Source organism: Streptopelia decaocto, assembly GCF_964273445.1.
Source record: "Streptopelia decaocto genome assembly, chromosome: 19".
In the NCBI taxonomy this organism is placed as follows: domain Eukaryota; kingdom Metazoa; phylum Chordata; class Aves; order Columbiformes; family Columbidae; genus Streptopelia; species Streptopelia decaocto.
The window spans coordinates 2,963,262-2,984,264 of record NC_138674.1 but is presented as its reverse complement, the minus strand read 5'-3'; the positions used below and the strand labels follow the sequence as shown (position 1 = coordinate 2,984,264).

Here is a 21,003-nt window from a genome sequence, read left to right as displayed (position 1 = left end):
TGCAGCAGAATAAATGGGATAAAAGGGGATTTCCTTGACCACATCCAAGGTCGCTTCTATTCAGGCTGAGGCTGGCGAGTCCCTTCGGGACCAGCTGTTTTCCAGCTGCAGATGCTGGAAACCAGTCACACCAGTTGTTCCTCTTGACCTCTTTTCTCCTCCTAGGAAAAGAGACTTGCTATAAAACCAAAACAAACTGTTCCTACCATAACAGCTCCACAGAAAAGCTGAAAATTTGAATTCCAAAAGCTCCAATAAGAACACCCTTTAAATTGATGAGGGAAGGGGAATGGCAGCTCCAGGGTGCAGGATTCACCATTTCCAGCCCAACTCCCAAAAGCCAGGGACACCTGCCCCCCCCTGCAGACCCTCCAAACACCTTCCACGAGCTCCCTGAATTCACCATCATCTCACAAAACCAACACACAACAGATAGTTACAGCAAACAATAATGGAAAAATAACAGAGGAAACTAGATCTAGATTTTTAAAAATCTTTTTATTGTAAATAAAAGCTCATGGGATGTTTAGGCTCAACATCACAGAGTACACAACGTACAGCACAAGTTTACCCACATGGCATTTTTTAAACCTAAAAATGAAAACTTAGAAAGCATTAACACAGCAAAATGGCAAGCGGCATCCATCCGAGCAAACACTAAATACAGAGACGTGGTTTGCAAAGAGTGTTCAGAGACAGAGGAGCAGCGGGAAAGGTGGAGGTGGCACCTTCAGAAGAGGACACGGTGACATTTGGGACATACCCTGGGGCAGGCGGTTCCTGGCAGTGATGTTGCTCCAACCAAGGATGCTCTTTGGCTTCCCCGTCACCCACCACCCAGCTCCGGGAAGGGGACGCCTTACAGAGAGGTGACAGCTCCAACGTCACAGCCAGTGTACACACAGTCAAGCTACCCAGCCTGCTTTGAAGCCTTTTCCCTCGCTTTCCAATTTTCCCCATCATGGGCAGCAGAGATAGGAGGGATTTTGCCCAAGCAATCATTTTTCTCTAAAATGACCCATAACACTGATGGGTCCCTGGACCGTGATGCAGTTCCCATGGGTGATCCTACCACCGCTCACTGGAGGGGACAGCAGGCACTGCCACCTCTGTGCTGGGAACAGATGGACCCAAACTCAGGGAAACACAGAAAAAAAACCCACTCAAAGGCACTGAACCCCATAAATTCACCCCTTCCACCCACCCAGCTCTGCTCTGACAGCACGAGCATGGGCACGTTGTGCAATCGGTGTTTATTCTGGAGTATTTGCACGCGCGGTGCCAAGGAAATCAGGTGATTTCAAGGAAATGCCTGGCACGGGGACCCACCAGCCCCTTTGGGGTCCCTGGCATCGCCCCAGCCCGGCAGGACCTGCCACATCCCCATTAACCCACACAGCAACGATGCCGACCACAAATCCGCTGCTGCTCTGCTCGAGACACCCTTTGTGTCTGTATTTACACCTTTGCAAAGTTAAGATACAGGAGGAAAAGGCAATAGTTAGGCTTTAATTAAGCACCGAGGCTGAGAGGCTCCATCCCACCACCCAGCAGCCCAAAACAAGGACCCGCTCGATAGGAACGACAGACAGTGATCCAAAACCACAGACCTGATTTTTAGCAGTGATTAACAACATTATGACCACCAACATATTAGCAGCTACATTCATGAATCTTGGCAGGTAAAAAAATACATATTCTTGTCTCCCTACAACCATTAACTGCCCAACGATACAAATATAATTAACTCTTTAGCAAGTAATTACAGCATAGTGTGCGTAAACATCCTACAGTACGTTTCTACTCCTTTTACCCTGTAGAGCAGGTTTCTCGGTAGGAGCAGCCAGCCCGATGCGCTGCGAATTTGTGCGTTTAGAGCATTACTGGAGAGCGACAGCGAGAATTACCACTCAACAGGCTATAAATCTTCCTTCAACTTTGTTTTTCCTTCCTTTTATTATTTTTTCTGGCTTATTTCTAAGCACTGGAACATGTAAAAGCAAAGAGCAGCCAGGGGTGCTCTTGTGAAGGCTGCAGCAAACCTGCACCCCAGTGGGAACAGCCCGAGGAACAAAACACTCATGAAACTCAGTTTCTCACCCACTGAATTTCCTCCTTCCCTCACAATTGCTTTGGATCAACACGCTTCTGCTCCGCATAAATCCTAAAGGTTTAAGATTAGAACCTGGGCCTTGATCATGGGCCTCTCCATCTCAGCTTGATCCAATTAAAGCTCTGGGAGTGTTTAAAACAACAGGATTTGAGGTCAGAATCCCCAGGTAAACCTCAAGCTCCTCTGCAGCCAAAGCCAGGGCACAGACACCTATGGTGGGTATGGTCAACATTCATTTACACATTTAAAATACGCAACCAGGGCCCCAGAAGTTGTGCATATAAATGCTGGAGTCCCTGGAAACAGCAGGTCCAGAACAGCCTCCTACTTTGTATCTAAATGCTCCTTTCTTCACCCAGCCTGAGGATTTTTGTCCTTAGTGCAAGAACAGGAGGAGTGTGGTAAAATGGAGTTGGGCAAAATGTAAGTCAAGACTCATGGGAGGAAACTGTAAATTTGGGGTGTTGCTTCCCCCGCACCTCAGCAGGAGATTTAAGTAACATGCAGCCATCACACGAGCTGCATCCTCTATGCACTACATACCAAAGCAGCTTAAACTCTATATTAAAGGCAGCATTATACCTCAGTTATGTTCACAGCTTATTTATAGGCAAGTTTAAAAACTCATTGCAGGTCTAAAATTTGGTACGTTACAAAGACAACTGGTAAAAATGAAGAGCTTTTTGCAAACCCTGCACACGTGGCCCAGCTGTTCCCAGACCCCGAGCAAAGCGGTGCTCTCATCTTTGATAGAATAGATAAAATCATTCCCAGCGTAAGAGTTTTTTACTCCTTTTTGGCTCTCATAGGAGATGTCGAGCAGCATTTGCTGACCTGACCTCATGTTTGTTACACCTTGTGCAAAAAGCCTTCCCAGAGCAAAGGAAAAGGCTCCGATCGGGGGATTCAAATCAGCAGGAGCAAAAAGTCAAGTCAAATGATACCGGGAGCTCTGGTTAAATAACACAACAACTGCATTTTAACTTGAAAATGGTTAAGAGTTAAATAGAAACTTGGGGATTTGGTCTGATACAATGTCTTCCAAAGAAAAGCTGCTGCAGCAAGTGTGGATGTGATCATTTTATCCTCACATACGCTGCGGTTAATTTTGCCATCTAACCAGGAGGAAAGACATAGGGCACTATTTTAACAGCCAGAAAGCCCACAGATACATTAGCTCACACGTATTAAAAAGCAGGTTGAAAAATCTCCATAATAAGCTTTCTCCAACCTCATCGACAGAGGGTTCAGCGTTCAGAAAGGAAAGACGGACTCTAAAAAACACATTTTGGAGGAAAGTACCGGCCGAAGGGGCGCGCGGGTCACTGTGCTCCGGGGATGCTCGTCCCAGCCGCGGCAATCCCAGCTGCATCCCAGGTGAGCGCAAACCTCTACACCGTTAAATCGGCCATCCTCTACAAAGAAGAGATAAACAGCACAGGTTATACACAGGGCAAGTTTGCATCATCCTTTAACCTCTTGCAAAGCTCCACACAAAAGGGTTTCCCGGTCTGAGCCCGAGACCATGCAAGCTCAGCTTTACTGGGCTGTCTCAAAGGATGGCAATAATGAAGCAGGCTGGTTATACGGGGTTACTCGCTTTTATTTATCTTCTCCATAGGAAAATACACTTCCAGGACAAACATAAAAAACATTACAGTTGTATATTAACCACAATAAATACATATAGGTTTGATAAAACTCCTTCCACTGCCTCACCGAGGGTCCAAAAGGTGAGATGAACACACTCAGCTCAGTACAACTGGGTTATTGATATGTATTTAGAAATGCAGAATCACACAAGTTCAAAGCGGACAGCCAGGATTTCCTACAGCTGCTGTTCACGCAAAGTCTCGGAGCACAGAAAATTCTCTGTGGGGCTCCACGAGCCAATTTACTGACAATTAATGGTAGGCACCAACACTTCAAATCCAACAGTCAGGAAATCCAGACCTTATGTATTTCTATTTTCAATTTAAAAAAAGAAATAAAAAGTCTAAACATCTTTCTCTCTAAACATCTTTCTCGACAATGACGCTTAAAGGAACCATCATCAGACAGCGATAATCCATAATAACTGCTCACATGCGACTTTCTCAAGCAAAACACCAGCACGAAGAAGCAAGATCTGTATTGGAATTGAGGCTATTGGACCAAGTTACCTTCGTTTATCTGCAAACCCTCCTGGGAAGTCTGTGTTATTTGTTTAAATGCAGAGGGAAAAGAAACACTTGAAGCACAGCATTAGAAAAGTAATTTTGCAAAGCTGATATATACATTCATTTTCTAAACACACAACTTTTGGCTCAGAGTAAAGACAAATCCAAAGGGGCAAGGCTTTGATTTTTAGCCCATGGATAATCTTCCTCCAATTTGATTCTAAATTAAATATGAATCAGTATAGGAACAACGATTTATCAGATTTATCACAAGCTTCCCCAGCTCAGATTTTTTATCCTTCTCCCCTCATCTTCAACATTAAGACCTCTGAAACCCAGGGAGATGGGCAATTTGGGGAGAAACTCCCCCTTTTTGCATTGCTACCAGCTGGACCATTCCCCAATCAACCATCCCGACTGGGAGATGCTCTACAGCAATATTTGTGCTTTGTGCGCTTCGGCGGCTTTGGGACAGTCACGCTGCTTTGCCAGTAAGAAAACTCTGCAGCATTATTAAGAATGCAATCACAAACTAAATAATAGGAGACCGAGGCACGTCACTTCGGGGTCAAACACATACCTTTGTATCCTACGACATGTGCGTAAATACCGGTGATGGAGAAAGACAGAGCAGCCTCATTGAGTTTCACCTCAAGGACAAAGTGCAATTAAAGTCAAAAACTACACATTCGAACGGCCAAATACATTCAAGCAGGAGTTTCCATGGCCTGGAGGAACGGCAGAGGCAGGAGCTGTGCCCTCCTTGCCGGGAAGAGATGAGCAGCATCCTCCAGCAGTGGGACCTGCGCCCCATTGCCGCGGGGACCACCCAGACCCACATCCTCTCCTAACGCTTGTCACCTGGAAGCAGAACCAGCCACCGCTTTACTTTCTTCAGGCCAAGCCCAGCTCTTCCCTTTGATGCCAGAGCAGCAGGAGTGAGGGGATTTGCCCAAAGGCCCAGGGCAGAGGTAAGGAGGGAGCAGAGCTTTGCTGAGAGCAAGAGCAGGTCAGCAACAACCCCAGCAGCGCAAAGCCTCCACAGACACAGCACATGTCACCTCTGAGCCCACCCTTGGGTGCTCCCCAGCAGAGGGAGGTCCCCATGCTCCCAAGGGAGCAGTCGGGTGCTGCTGTCACCCCAGCACACAGGGACAAACGTGGCACCTCCCGGAGGATGCGACACGGGCGCCGTCCCACGGCTGTGCAATACAGCTGATCCCGGAGACAGAACAACAGAACTGCAAATAAAACACTTTTTACAACACAAAAAACACCAGCGTTGTGTGTAGCGCAGGAGGCGAAACACCCGAGAAGCCAAGCGCGGGGTCGCGGCGGGGTCTGCCATGGCCACCGGCAGAGCAGGACGCGGCAAAGCGAGGGCATCTCTGAGCCCAGCCTGTCACTCGGGGGCCGGGAGGGACACCGAGGTCTCGCAGGTGACACTGGCTGCTGGCTCCCTGCAGAGGGGGGACACACAAGGACATATTCTCCCCTTAGCGTCCTGCTCTCTGCGCCCCCAAAGATGCCTCTGAGGGGACATGAGGGTGAGGATGTGGTGACAACTGCCACCCCCACAAAAAGGCTCCTCCACCAAACACCTGCTAAACCCACCCAGACCCCTCAAATCACCGGGAACAGGGGCTGGGCAGCACCGCTCCCATCCAGGCTACGATCCAACGGCTCCTGCAAAAGCCCTGCGATCAGTAACATCACCACATCTCATCCTGGGAGAGGAGATGGATGAGGGACCAGGGATGGAGTGAGCTCGGGGTGAAACGCACATTTGCAAGCAGCCAGCACCACCACGAGACACCAGTAGGTCCAGCTGGAGGCACCAGTAAGCCCGGCTGGAGCCTCTGGGCTCAGCGTGGTATCATATTCCATCCCCCCCTTAATGACAAGTTATTTCTACAGCAAGCCTTCCTTCTGCTCCACGTTTGTCTTCCCCCAAAGTAGCTTCCATGCAACATGAATCAAGAGAAGTCCTACTTACTAACCCCAAAGCGAGCACACACAAGCTGTGTCAGTGGTACTCACAGGCAAGCATTTCCCCCTTGAGGCTGCAAAGGAAAAAGAGAAACAGCACAGGATAGCTTGTAGAGCATTTTAAAGGAGATTGAAAAATAGTAAAAGCAGCAAAACAAATAAAGAAGTGAAGCAACCCCAAAGATGTCACGTTAGGGAGGTCAGGACAGGTTTGTATCACAGCTGATGATACAAGACATGGACATCATGTGCTGTGATGCCCAGATGCCTCCTCCAAGGCTAATTTATTTTTAAACGGCTCTGTTAATGGTGCCAGCCCTGCACAAGGAGCCCAGCACACACCCTGAGCAGCAGGCACAGAAAAACTCCTGATTTAGCGGAGAAACAATTTCAAATGAGCAAAGAAACAAACAGGGGCTTTGCATCTGAGGACCTACGTGCTTCTAAGCTAAAAGAAACACGACCTACGCGCTTCTAAGCTAAAAGAAACACAAAGCACCCAAGTTGCTTGAATCTGGGTACCCAAAGAGCCCAAACTTTGTTCCATAAGCTGCTGACATTGGGATCTGCAGGGAAATGGGCACCGAGAAAATCACGGACGCAAAGATTCCCAACCCAGTCGCTCTGGGCTGGGGTATCAAATCTGGACAAAGTGGGTGTTTGCGACTCTTTGCAATCGAGAAAGCACGATATCACCCAGAATTAACCCTATTACACCGACCAAAACCCGCCTGCATGAAGCCTGATGTTTCAAGCCTCTGGTACCACAATTCTAGTTTAATGGGGTGACTTTTGATGCTGTTTTTTTGGTGTTTTGTTTTGTTTTCAGGTTGTTTTTTTGTTGTTGTTGTGGTTTTTTGTTTGTTTTAAGGGACTCTAACCCATAACGATTTTCACGCAGGAACAGAGACGCTGTTCAAGGCCCTGGGCAGCATTTCAGAGCTGATGGTGGGGACGGGGAGCACAGGGAAGGTACCACCTGGACACCAACTTGCAGCTGCGGCCGCTCGGTCCCATCTCGAGCTCCCAGGGACGGGAAAAACCCCAGCGGGTCGAGAGGTTGGCTCCCCACGCTGTGATGTCGCGGGCGCTCGACCGCGTCTGCGCTGGCCCGCGGCGTAAAGCTGTTTCTTCTCATCCTCACGGGGCTTAGGCTGGTGCGGGGGTTGCTCTGATCCCAGGCGCAGCGTTATCGCAAGGAATGGAAAGGTGAACCAGAGTTTAAAACCGCATCACACACACCTCTGGCATCCCCACATCACTCCGTGCCTTCCCGGGGGTGGGAAACGACCCGCTCTGTCAGCTCGTCTAGCACAGAGTCTGCGGAAAAATTCTGCTTTTTCAGCACTTTTACTTCCCTCTGGGATTTTTTTGGCTTAGGTGGCTTTGGTTTTTTATTTTTAATTTATTTTCCTTTATTTTTCCTCCCTGCAAGCAATTTACAAGAAAATAGTCAAATAGAAAACCTTCCCTTCTTTGTGTTTCGTCTCCTGCAAAGTGGACGTGTTGCCCATGGAAAGCACAGAACACAAAGAACCTCCAGCTTCACAGAGTGGGTGACAACCATCCCAACGCAGACATCGCACAGAGGTCACAATAAATAAATAGATACCCAATTGGAAACCACCAGAATGAGACCAGCCCCCAAAATCTTGCCCAATCTCCTCAAGTTTAGCATTTCGCAGTTGAGCTGGATTTAGTTCCGCAAACTCTCCGGCCACAAGATGCAGGTTCCGAGTTTCTCCAACCCTTGTTTATGGTCCCTCAGCACAGGGACACAAAAGTAAGCATTATCCCAGGCAATCAGCAGTGATGAGAGGCAGCTAAAAGCCTAAATGTACGCCCCCAAAATTAAAATGCAATACACTTAGATTTGCCATGAGCCGGGAAAGTGGACAGTTGCTTTGTGCTCTTTAATTGGGGGAGTTAATTGCAGGTGATCACTAATGGCATCCTCCGACAGCTCAGTCCTTCTGCACAACAGTGTCTGCAAAAGCAAACACCTGAACCAGCAGCAGCTTCTGCAGATTTAGCATGTAGGTAAGTGCTTTGCTGACCAAGGGAGGTGGCTGGTTATTTAAGTCATGGCAGAGATGGGATTTCATATATAAAGCCAAAATCTGCAGCGTTCCCACCACTGCGCTCAGAAAATACCCGCAGCAAAGGGGGTCAATTGGACCCGTCTCCTTCCGCTCCAATATATACAAAGCTTAGGGAAACCACAGTCTTGCCCTGCACCAAATACTTGGAAAAGGCACGTGAAATCTGCAGAGAAAAGGAAAAATCCTCCATTCCTCCCAAAGGGCAGAAAACTCAGCATGAGCCTTCAAGAACCAGCCCCTGATTGCAGCTTTAGAAAGAGAAACCTCACTAAGACACTGAGAAAAATTCACCTCCAACATTTTTAGCAAGCCTTGTTGAAATGATGGCAATTAACACAAATGAGCATCGCCGACCAATACCTCACTGCGAAACTGAGAATGAGACCTGGAATTTAAAACATAGATCCTAAATTTGCCCGTTCTCCTTCTTCCCGCTGGCCTGGGAAGCACATTAATTCAGTCTACGATTAATTGTGCTTTTGGGGATTATTTCTGAAGTCTGTCTGGTCCCTGGAAGCAAATGGCTATTTCTAGCAGGTATTTCAGCGTGTTTCAGTTTAGCTACTTCTTTCTGAACAAGGAAAAAGCTGCACAGCAATACTTACTGAGTTGAGAGAGGGTTTGTCACGGTGAGTGTCCACGGCTTCCACGTCCAGGGTAATCGTCTCCACTTTACAACCTTTACCCAAAAGGAAGAGAAGTTTATATAAGGAAAGTTAATTTATTGAAAATCTTCTTTTTTAAATACTGAAAACAGCATGGAAAGCGAGCAGGAATAAATGTGTTATATTGGGGTTTTTTTTAAATAAAATAGCTCATAAATAAACAGCTCACCCTATTAGCAGAATTTGACACTTTGGCTACTTTCTGGCTTTGACCTTCATGGCAAAATTGCAGCCGTGTATTACGCCAACTACAGGTTTATATAGAAAAACTATATTAAACTTGCTGCAGCCCAGAGCCAAATCCAAGTTTGGAGGCACAAATGGGCTTCAGCAACAGGGCAAATCCACAATCATCGCTTATTTAAGAGAGGCCACAGCAGAATCTCCCTGCGCCCACACATCCCTCCCCAAAACTTTCCCACTCCCCAGAGCTGGATTTTAATATAAATTAAAGATATTTACAGCAAGTCCGGTTGGTGATGCACACCCACACAATCCAGAGGAGGAAACAGAAAGAATAAAAGGCAATATTTACCGTACGCAACAGGCGTGAGCTTGAGCATGGTGTGGAGGGGGCAGCGCAGGTAGGGCAGCTCGTCTGGGGCAGATAGGGGTGTCAGTGGGGGGTTATGGCCACGACCACCCATCCCAACCCCCCCAGGCTTCAAACAGGATCTTTCACATCAAACACTGGATGCTTGTGCCCCCCCGGACCCCCAGACCCCCCAGCTGGGACAGTCCCCAGCATTGCCAAGGCAGAAACCCCCCCAGCAGCACATGGAGGGAAAGCAGCGCAGCAACAGCCCAGCGAGTTTTACTTCAAACTTTGTTAAAAGTTTCTTAACTTTGAAGTTTCTTAACTTTATTTCAAGCTTATTATCTTGAAATAAAGTTTGACTGTGCTAGAAGTTTGACATTAACTTGACTGAAAGTTTATTACCTTGAAATCAAGTTTATTGACTGTACTAGAAATTTGACATCAACTTGACTAAGAGTTCACTAGCTTGACTAAGAGTTCACTAGCTTGACTAAGAGTTCACTAGCTTACTTAACTAAGAGTTCACTAGCTTACTTGACTAAGAGCTCACTAGCTTGACTAGTGAGTGGTACTGGAGTCTGATGAACTTTCAGAGTTTAATAAAGTAGCTTTAAACTTGAGTTTAAACTGGAGTTTAATAATGCAGCAGACTTGGACCAGCCTGCCATGCAAGGGATCAGCGTCTCACTGAGACGTAGCACTACTGCAAATCCTCCGCAGGGAACCGATGCAGCAGAAAACTACTACTTTATGTTAAAAATATCATCTCCTTGATATTATGTCATTGCTACTGGTGGAAACAGCTCCAGAAACAAGAGCTGAGCAGAAAACCAGCAGCACATGCATGTGCATTTCTCACAAAGCAAGCTCCTCGCGAAGCTCCCTGCACTGCTGCAATGGTTAAAGTGTTTCAGAAACGTTTTCTTTTCTTTATTTTTCCTTATTTTACACAGTTCTTCCATTGTGAAAAATCAAAACAGCAATTACAAGCCACCCTCCCAAACGCTCTGCAAAGGAAGCGGAGAGAGAAGCCAGCCCTTAACATCAGGCGTTTATTTTTGTACCTGCGCTCTTGTCGAGAAAATAAGCCAACAGGCACCTCATAACTGCCTGGTGGGAGATAACGAGGACGTTGCCTTGACGTTCTAGCTCCATAATTACCGGTTCCAAGCGCTGGACCAAGTCCTGGTAGGACTGAAAAACAACACAGGACTTTTACAAGGGGATTTGTAAACAGAGGCTTAAAGCAGAAATAGTAATTAGCACAGGAAAATATCAGTTAAAGTATGAAAATGCAGAAATTATGGAAAATCTGGTAAATACAGGGAAAAAAAAAGGCAAAAAACAGAAGGTGAAATTTAATGTCAGCAACACTCAGATTGCAGGAGGATCCAGGTTACTGGTAACTCTTAACGAGCACAGTCAGAAAAACAAATAAAATAGTAAATGATGTATTTCAAGAAGGTTGTGAAGTAAAACCAGAAATGACTTCATCTCACACCCACAACCGTTTCCTTTCCAAGATGTTTTTTCATAGCAACAGTTCAGGCCTTGGTCAAAGCAGCACGATGCACAAACCCCCTGTATCGGAGCATCAAGGGACTTGGCAAATGACCCAATTAATGACCAAAAGGCATAATTTGCACACCACAGTAAAGGAAATCAACCTTTAATTTAAGGTAGAACTGAGTATCCTAGTATTTTCAGCTTCTCATACGAGTACTGGCAGAAAAAGTTAAACTTAAGTCCTTCCATTCTGCACATATGTATTTATGTTTACTGTATCTTATTGTTATCTCTTAAGGGCCTTCACCTCTCCTCCGGGATAGCGATAAAGATATTTCTCTTGATCCCTCAGGGCAAACTCATCTGGGTACTTGGCTTCAATTTCCGCGTAGGTCATTTCTTCACACACCCCCTGAGAGAAAAAGAACCTGTTACACTCCACTTTGTTTCGACAGAGGCACGATAATGCGAAAAAAGAAAAAGAAAGTGGCCGAGATCAGAAATCCCTTTATGTGACACAAATTTGAGGTATATCAGACACAGTCATGTACTCAGCACTTGTGCACCACACATCCAGGGTGGTTTGAAAAACAGGCTTTTGGTTTTGTTTCAAACCCCTTTGCCAGGGGTGAAAACGAGTGATCATTTCCACAGCAACAACCCCGCAATTTCTTTTGCTGGAAAGAATTAGAGCAGGAGCAGCAACCTGTGTCCACCCAGGCTGGTGTTACAGACAGGGTGACAAACGACAGGGATGTTCAGTGGTATTTTCTTTCTCAACACCAGCTGAGAGCAACATCTCACAGCTCCAGTCCTCATCAGCCCTGTCCCAAACCATCCTAAACCTCGTGATGACAGCTGGGGTATATTACGTGTAGACATAGATATAAATCAACAGGAAATAATCAGGTTTATCACGGTAAATCTGTCTTTAAACATGATTTTTCCATCTAGGAAAGCTAAAAGCTCCAATCAATGTTCCACTCACCGCATCGATCTCGTTGAGAATCTTCCACTGCTCGTACGTGACCCCCAGGGACTCGGCCGTCTGGATCGTCCTCTTCAGCTGGCTCGTCCACACCTTCAGGTCAACAATCTCCTGCTCCTCGATGAACTTCTTCAGCGCCTGAGCAAACTGCAAAACAAACCGGGGGAGGTCGGGAGGGAGCAGGAGCTGCCGCCACCGTTCAAAGCATCATTTCAAGGCTGCCGCAGCAAGATCCAGCTGCCCCGGGCAGGGGTCGGATGCAGAACCCGGCTCTGCCGCTGCTCGCACGACACGGGACAAATACAGCAACCGGGGTGCTGCCAAACACGTACCTGCTTCCCGCGCGGCGACAGACCAGAATCCCCACCAATCTTGCCAACAAGGTTATATTCACTCTCACCGTGTCGGCAAAGGTAGATGGTGCGCGGCTGGACATGAATGTTCATTAGGTAATAGACGATTTTACTCTGGATGTAATCCTGGACTCTGTTTACTAGGAACCGCTGTCCCACATTGATCACTTTAATGAAGGAAAGATCTCTGGAGTCAACATAAAATAAGAACACCCACACGACTGGTTTTAAAAATGAAGCATGTGCATCTGCGGGTGTAATCTAGCTATTTATCCTCTAGTAAAGGCATCGGCACTACCACAGGGTCGCTCCGGCAGACAGAACAGACCCCATACTGCTGTGCTTAAACAAGGAGCTGCATTACACTACAGAAAAATCCTTTCTTTCACTTGGGACACGAGGATATCACCTTCACACAAGCAAACTGGGCTTTGGGGGAGCAGAGGCTGCAGCTGACGCGTTGCAGCATCCTGAGCCGGAGAACAGAAGTGACAAAGCAAAGCAGCTCATGTGTGCAAGGACAAAACGTACCCCAGGGCTTTGCTTACTTGTCATACGCGTCGGGATCAAGAGGCTGGTAAGTGACCTTGTAGCACTCTATCCTCTTCAGAAAATCATCCATCACGTTCTCCCTGTTTCTCTCCGGGTAGTCAGGGCTGGAAACTTTCACCTCCTGCGCAACAGACAGCGGCGCTTTGTGAGAGTAAAGCAAACTCGACAGGGAGCAAAAGCAACACTGAATAACATTATTCTGCCCTTCTGAAACAAACGTGCATTGTTTAACGCTGCCCTGTGGAAAAACCTGCCCCTGGAGAGGAAACAAAGGGCAACTCTGAAGGCTCTGAAGTCCTTGGCCCCGCGACAGACACAGCTGGCTGCTTTTAGCTGTCCCCGCAAGCCACTCGCTGCCTGTCTTCCCTTGACAAAGAGAACGCGCTTCAAGGTCAAACGCTTCTCAGCTCCATTTGGTTTCCACATTCTCAAATAACCAACCGTGCCTTTAGCTTTTATAAACCTGCAAGCCTTAGCTGCTCATTTCCAAGGTGAAACCCAAGAGCAAGGCATTTGCAGGCATTCCTGTGAGCGATCGCCGCGGGTGACCTTGCACCGAGCAGCCAGCGCTGGCAGCCCAGCCTGGAAAACGCACCAGGATATTGGCAGCGATGACTTCTGGATCATCACAGACGGACTCCACAAAAAACACCTACAAAGAAGGCAAGGGAGGATGTTTCAGAGAGTCAAGAACTCCCGCCCGAGGGAGCAATAAAGCCCCTTGGTGCAGCAGCTCCAACTACATGTTAAACATAGAAGCGCTACCTTGAAAGCGTTTTCTTTAGCAAAATTTAAGATCAGGTCCCGCCTTTCTCGAGTTGTGTTGGTCGCATCAAACACCTACAAGAAAAGAGTAAGTAGCAATGAGCAAGTTTATCTAAAGCTTTTAAACCAGCCCCAAATCACTTGGGATTATCATCTGGTCCCCAAACACCCTGGGAAGCTCTGAACTACCCCGATGTGTAAGAAAACCACATTTAGCCCAGAAAAGTCTTACAGCTATTTGCCCGCATTCCTCCAAGAGATAAGCCTTCACGTCTTCTAGAGCCACTAAGGCACATCGTCTGTGGAGAGAAATGTGTATTAGAGCGGATGTAAAGTGTTCAGACTGCAAAGCTTCAGGATCACCAGGCAGAGATTTAAACACCCTCTCTCTGCCCATGGAGCACCCAGCCCTGCATCCTTCCAGGAGCCACAGAGGCTCTGTGGAGGCTATAAGACATCTGTATCTACAACCTACTTTGTATTTTATTCACTGATAAGTGTTTGCAGCCCCTGTTCTTTGTGTCAGCCCAAAGTCAATGACAAAACTCCCACGTACAGCCCCTCTGGCAGGATCCCCACAAGGGCTGTGCTACCTCCCCCCTGGTTTCACAGGCATCAAATGCTATTTTGTGTTCAAACACAGGAGCCTGCCAAGACCCGAGACTAACCAGACCACCGCAGAGCGGTTCAGCCCCCGGATGCCGACTTACTTGCGGATTTCCATGGCTTCTTTGTTATCGTGCCTGAAGAAGTCATAGGACTTGTACGACTTCACCGCTTCCCGGCGATACACTCCTAAATTAAACACTTTGCACACAAAAAAGCACAGGCGTGAGACTGATGGCATTTTGCAGGGAGATCTCACAGTGTTTTCTGCGAAGGGCTGAGCTGTCCCCACATCGGGGATCCCCCCGCATGTACCTTTGGTGGGCACCCCAATCCAGTTGAGGTAGCGGGTGAGCTTCTTGGACACGTAGGTCTTGCCGCGCGCGGGCAGGCCGATCATCACGATCAGCGTCGGGGAGTTGGTCATGTAGGAAGCCCATGCTGAAAAGGGAAAATAAAAGAAAAACAAAAAACCCAACAACCCACGAGCATCAGCAGCATCACAGAGCAACTCACAAGCCCCCAAGCAAAGCCATCCCTGCTGCAGAGCTGCCTCTTGTCCCGGACGGACAGACGGCCACCGTGCATCTCATAACGGGCTCGCTATCATGTCCTCGCAGCTAATTAACCTCTGGCTGGCCCATCTCCTGGGTGCTAGCTAATGAGGCGGATTAGCAACGGTGCACCCGCTCTGCCTAATGGGACTAATGTGCATCTTTTAGCGGTAAAAATATTTACCGATGGGGCAGGAGCTGTCAAGGACACAAGAAAGATGTTTTTAACAAAACGGTCACGTTCGCTCAAAAAGCTGTTAAAGGGAGCTCGGAAAATGCCCGGGAAAAGGCAGGTTTGGGGGAAAACTACCCAGGGGGGTGAGCCCAGCGTCCAAAAGTTACAAAAATGAGAACGATGGGGGGAGCGGCGCCGGGCACGGGCGGAACGGGAGAAGCGGCGCGTCCACCCGGGACGGCACCGGGACGGGCACGGACAGCGCGTCCCCGCGCGGGATGGAAACACGCGTTGAGGAAGACGCGCGGTTTTTCAAGCGGCACGAGCAGCGTTATCCCCCGAAATCTATATAATTTAAACAAAAAAATCTTAAATATTAAGTGCGCATTCCCGCCTCCCTCCCCGTGCCGGGGGTACTCACAGCATTTCTTCTCGCCGCCGCGCAGGGCCCCGGCCCTGCCCCAGCCGGGGCCGCCGTGCCGGGGCGCCGCCGACATGGCTCCGCGCCGCCGCGCCACATGCAAATCACATGCAAATCATATGCAAATCGCACCCCGGCGACACGGCGCTGCGTCACGGGCGGGCCCCGCTATGCAAACGAGACCCGCGGTCGCCTCTCTGATTGGTCACACCCCGGCGCGCAGCAGCCAATGATGCGTCTCGGCGGGTGGTCTCGCGAGAGTTGGGCGGGAGCGGCGGGCCGGAAGCGGAAGTGGCGGGCGGTCGGTGGGGCGGCGATGGCCGCGCCGAGGATGCTGCGGCTGCGCTGCAAGGCCCGGAGCGGGACGCACCCGCTGCCCGGCCTCACCGCGCACTCCCGCGTCCGCGACATGCAGAGCGCCCTGGCCGCCCTCACCGGCGTCCCCATCCCGGCCCAGCGCCTCCTGCTCGGCTTCCCGCCGCGGAGCCTGGACCTCAGCGATGGCGAGCGGCGGCTCGGAGACCTCGGCATCCACTCGGGTGAGAGTCGGGGCCTGCGCGGTGCGGGGGGGCGGGCACCGGCGTTTTGGAGCCTCCGCTGCCCCGCCGGGTGTAAGTGCCTTAATTAGAAGAGGCTGCGGCAAAGCACGCCCATCCCCAACCGGTTCCTCTTCCCGGGGCGGCTGCGGGTGGCTCCTGCTCGCCCGTGGGGAGTTTGGCCACATCAGGGTGCGGAGGCAGAGCGGCGGGACTCCCGGGGGCCGGACGGGGACAGGGACCCACCAGGTGAGTCCAGCAGAGCCCACCGGCCACACCCGGCGGGTTGTGGTGCTACCGGCTGTTTTGGGAGTTTCTGTTTTCCATCAGGAAAACGAATGCGATCCGTAATAATAACAACGCCATCCTTAATACTAACAACGCAGCCACGTCGTTCTGTTTTAGGAGCATCACCTTTAACAAGGGGCAGTGGATACAAACTGGAACACAAGAGGTTCCACTTAAATATGAGAAGAGATTTCTTTCCAGTGTGGGTGACGGAGCCTGGCCCAGGCTGCCCAGGGGGTTGTGGAGTCTCCTTCTGTGCAGACATTCCAACCCGCCTGGACACCTTCCTGTGTAACCTCAGCTGGGTGTTCCTGCTCCATGGGGGGATTGCACTGGATGAGCTTTCCAGGTCCCTTCAACCCCTGACATTCTGGGATTCTGTGAACTCCCATCTCCGTATTTCTCACAGTTCCTCCTCCTTCTCTCTTTGCCAGGCGATACTCTCATAGTCGAAGAGGACACATCCATACCCAAGACTGACTCGCCCGTAATCGCCAAAAGAACGATGCCCAACTCTGTGAGGGAAGCCGTGCCTGTGCTGGCCAGGAGGGTTGTTCCGGCAGATAACTCCTGTCTCTTCACCAGCGTCTACTATGTGGTGGAGGGAGGTGTTTACGACCCAGCCTGCGCTCCAGAGATGCGCAGCCTCATAGCCCAGATAGTAGCGAGTGATCCTGAATCTTACTGTGAGGCAGTTCTAGGGAAAACAAACAGGGAGTATTGTGACTGGATCAGAAGAGAAGAGACTTGGGGAGGAGCCATCGAAGTGTCCATTTTATCCAAATTTTACCAGTGCGAAATCTGTGTGGTGGACACGCAGACAGTCAGAATCGACCGTTTTGGGGAAGATGCCGGTTACACAAAGCGGGTGCTTTTAATTTACGACGGGATTCATTATGATCCGCTCGAGCGCAAAATCCTCGACTCGGACATTCCTCCCCAAACCATTTTCTCCACAACTGATGATGTTGTTCTCGCACAAGCGCTGGAGTTGGCGGATGAAGCCAGACGGAAGAGGCAGTTCACAGATGTGAATCACTTTACGCTGAGATGCATGGTGTGCCAGAAGGGACTAACCGGCCAAGTGGAAGCCAGGGAACACGCCAAGGAGACCGGACACACCAACTTCGGAGAAGTGTGACACCTGCATGAGGATGGTTACATCGACTACCTCACCAATCCGGAATAAAATTCTGGATTTCCTGATAAGCTGTATGTAATCATAAAATTCCGTTCACAAAGCTTGAAAAGCGTATTAACTTCATGACGGCCAAGACGCACAGGTTTGTTACACTTAGCGACCTTCCCAATGGATTTGAAATGGGTAGCGTCTCACATGCTAATTTATAGTATAGTGGTATACACTGGCAGCTAAAACCTGATTTCTAAAATCTTTGTGTACGTGATCTGAGCCGACTTAAAACTAGGCTCGTTCAACACTAGCTTAAAATCTAGTCTCTAAGTTGCTGAATTAATCTCTCTGTATTATGTTTTCAGGGTAATTAACTTAATCTAAGAGTTTGGGAAACACACATGTCAGTGTTACTTACACTAAGAATTGGACTCTGCAGATACAAGCAGTTCTTGCAGGGGAAACTGCTCACTCTGCACAATTTTTAATGGAAAGAGTCTCTCAAAGCTGCCCTATAGTATGTTACCATCTGAAATAGAATGGATTGTTTGTGTGAAGTCGTGGCTGTAGAGAAAGAAATGGCCTCTAAGCTTTAAGGTAGCCTTTAAATTAACAAGTAGATGGTGAAGTGTTGAATAAACTTATTAATACTCTGTAGGTAGTTTTTAGTTGCTTGAAAAATAACTATCCAACCCCCATGTTAACACTGCATCAGAACATAGGCATGTTTCTTGAAATACTTGGGATTCTTCTTCATAATACTGTCTGATATTCTGGTAAGAGGGAAATATAGTAGTTAGGGAAGTGACTTGATTTGCCTCTGTTAAATACATTTGAGCAGACTTGACTTGGGTATAGCCGATTTCGCGGCCACAGTGTTACTAAGCTGTACCGGATTCCGAATACTGTATATTCGCACTTTAAGGTATAGTTCTCACTCTTTGCTGGTTAAAAGTTTTGCCCTTTTCAGAAGGACAGAGCGCTAACCCGGAAGGGAGGCTTGAAGTTTCTTCATCTGCCTTAATGTGTTGGATTTGTCAGCGATGACTGTTCAGTAGCAAGACTTTAATTCTGATAATGAAGGGTGCAGCTTCATTTCCAGAACAGAATAAGCTGCGTAAACTGCCCTACTTCTGGTACTGTTCAGAATAAGGGAAGTTGAAATGGGTTTAATAAATCTTAACACCTCACAGCGGGGTTGTGAGGCTTAACAGCAAGTGCTTTTGAGGTCTTTTAAAAGGTGCTGTAAAGGTGCATATTACTGAAAGGGATTTTTGTTTTTTTCCTTTGAAATGCCTGCCACACATTTGTTGAATTGAATTTTAAAATATTCTGAGCCTGCTGTTCTTCTGTTGCTCTGTTTCGAGTTACCTTCCTTGCACTTTTACAACTGGGGAGCAAGAATGTGCGTCTTTGGACTTGAGGCAGAAATAAACCTGCTTTCCAAGTGGCATCCAAGATCTAGTTTTAAAGGCCTCTTGGTGCAGCAAAATCATCTTTTCTATAAAAAGCGCGTTTCACTGAAGTTCTCAACAGAGGCTCCCAGTTGGACCTTGAAATACAGGAGGGTCTTACTGAAGAAGGAACACAGTTACAGAAGTGCTTTGCTGAATTGAGACATGAATAATTAAGTATAAAGAATAGAATCACTAAGAGCACTATGGACCACGTTTCTTTTTAACTCAGTATTAAAACACACGTTAGCACTGTTGGGAGTTACCTATAGAAATAGACACTTAGCTTCCAGTGTTAAACCCCGCCTTACTTTTAGCCTATCATTAGGAGAGAAAATAAAACAACGAAAAAAGAGACAAAATCCAAACAAAACCATTAAAACCGATGCTTATAAACCTAAAGAAATACCTGCCAGGTCAAAGGAGCTTGAAGATTACACTGTGTTTGAACTACTTGAGATGAAATGCTGTCTGAGACCAAGAGACTGTCAATCCTACCTTGTATTCTCAGCTCTCACGCTGAATGGTGAGACCCCTCGGACGAGGAGCTGCTCCTCACCCTTTGCCATCTGTCAAACGGACCCAATAGCTACCTCAGAGAGGTGGACAAGGCGACTGCCCTCGGGTGAAGTGGAAGATACATATTTATTGTCTGCCGCGTTTGCAAACGCATCGCCTTTTGGGGAGCAACGCTTTGGTTTTTAGCTTTGTATCCCGGATGGATTTCCGAAAACGTGTAGAAGTATTTTTTTTGGTATTCCTCAGTCGCAGTATTTTAAAAATTAGCTTTATTTAATCCAGAGTGTTTAGCTTTGCCATATCATGTTTGCATTGGGAATCTACTAACAGAGAACCAGTTCCGTTTGAGGGAGATGTGTCAGTATCACTGCTTGGATGTTTTCTTTTGTTGCCTAGAAAATAAAATCTCTTTGGTTAAATAACATCAACTGACCTGCTGTAATTCATCTGTGTAAAAGCTGGTGCTGTTACATGCTGACAAACTCATTCAAAGGACACGTAACCTGTGAGCTGGAAAACCTTGTGAGATTCTCCTAAACTGTCCCAAACAGAAAGTATCTACATTATTTAAAATGTGAGATACAGGTACATTTGAAGTATGATTCCGATTTTTCCTAAATGTTGTAACTGTTAGGTTTTTGTTTTGTTTTTCTTTTCTGTTTTGCCTTTTTCTTTTAAATAACTTTTTACCAGCATCTGATACAATTACAGAAGTATCAAAAAATGGCATCCTGGTATAAAATGAACTGAACATCACGAATAGTGCTTACACTGAACTGCTATTAATTGTACCTCAAGGTGTTACAGATATTTTGGAGCAGAGGGGGTTCGGGAGGCGGCAGGAAGTGTCACCCGTCCAATCCCAATCCACAAAGCCTGTAAGTAAATCCCAATCCTCTTATTCCCATTGGAAATGAGGCCGCATTTCCTCGCCGAGTGCTTCAGCACAGAGCGCAGGGAATAAACAGGCCCTGGCTACTGCAATTAAAAATAAATCAAAAGCTGGGTTGTTGGGATAGTTTTACCAATCTGTGTTTACCAACAGATTTTGGGAACGCTGTTCTGGAGCTTGAATTAAATAGAGAATTCTGGTTTCCTGGTTCCAGGCTGGCTGTTTCACTAAATTCCTTTAATTAAAGAAGAGCCTAACGCACTAATTGCCTGCCCTTTCATGACCATATTTTACAAAGAGTTTTACAAACTCTTGGCTAAGAGGAACAAAAAGTTTTCATCTTGCTCTTTGGAGAATTACAGCTCTTAATCACACAAATGAAACGCCTGCCTGTGTTTTAAATCCAACTATGCGACCAGCTGTAGAACTGCTATTCTGGTTTTGCAGAATAAAATCACTTAGAATGGGCTGAAATCAATATTTTTCCCTCCTCTTAGTCTGAGGAGACAAAAGAATGCGATAGGGGAGTCAACAAAACCAGGTTGTCCAAGATTGCAGTGTCCTTCTCTATTATTTTTAATTAAAGCCTTGGGGAAAACGTTGGGGAACTGTATTATACCTTGAGAGCCGCCTCCTCATTGCCGATGTGGAGTTAATGCTAACCAAGCTATGGAAACACATCACCGCGCTTCTCTA

General features: G+C 47.6%; 2 protein-coding genes across 14 annotated transcripts; one reads left to right on the top strand and one right to left on the bottom strand.

Annotated features, from left to right (window-relative positions):
• Positions 1-479: 479 nt before the first annotated feature.
• On the bottom strand, positions 480-15,595 carry PFKFB2 (6-phosphofructo-2-kinase/fructose-2,6-biphosphatase 2). 13 transcript variants are annotated; one of them, XR_014185701.1, is made up of 17 exons: positions 15,487-15,595; positions 14,652-14,777; positions 14,441-14,537; positions 13,963-14,029; positions 13,731-13,805; positions 13,561-13,617; positions 12,962-13,086; positions 12,393-12,600; positions 12,061-12,207; positions 11,380-11,484; positions 10,631-10,760; positions 9,564-9,626; positions 8,969-9,042; positions 7,241-7,432; positions 6,313-6,335; positions 4,853-5,732; positions 480-3,528 (listed from the first exon to the last, which is right to left on the bottom strand). XR_014185701.1 is itself a non-coding variant. In XM_082069138.1 (16 exons), the coding sequence occupies exons 1-16, from the start codon at positions 15,560-15,562 to the stop codon at positions 3,513-3,515; spliced, it is 1,581 nt and encodes a 526-aa protein (XP_081925264.1). In that variant the 5' UTR covers positions 15,563-15,595; the 3' UTR covers positions 480-3,512. The 13 variants fall into 13 exon arrangements, 11 of the variants coding, with proteins under 11 accessions (XP_081925264.1, XP_081925267.1, XP_081925268.1 ...); XR_014185702.1 differs by having other exon boundaries at positions 4,853-4,922; XM_082069138.1 differs by lacking the exon at positions 4,853-5,732.
• A 169-nt stretch (positions 15,596-15,764) lies between these two features.
• YOD1 (YOD1 deubiquitinase) lies at positions 15,765-19,839 on the top strand. Its single transcript, XM_082069259.1, has 2 exons — positions 15,765-16,025; positions 16,745-19,839. Exons 1-2 carry the CDS (start codon positions 15,803-15,805, stop codon positions 17,449-17,451), a joined length of 930 nt encoding a protein of 309 aa, XP_081925385.1. The 5' UTR covers positions 15,765-15,802; the 3' UTR covers positions 17,452-19,839.
• Positions 19,840-21,003: the final 1,164 nt, after the last annotated feature.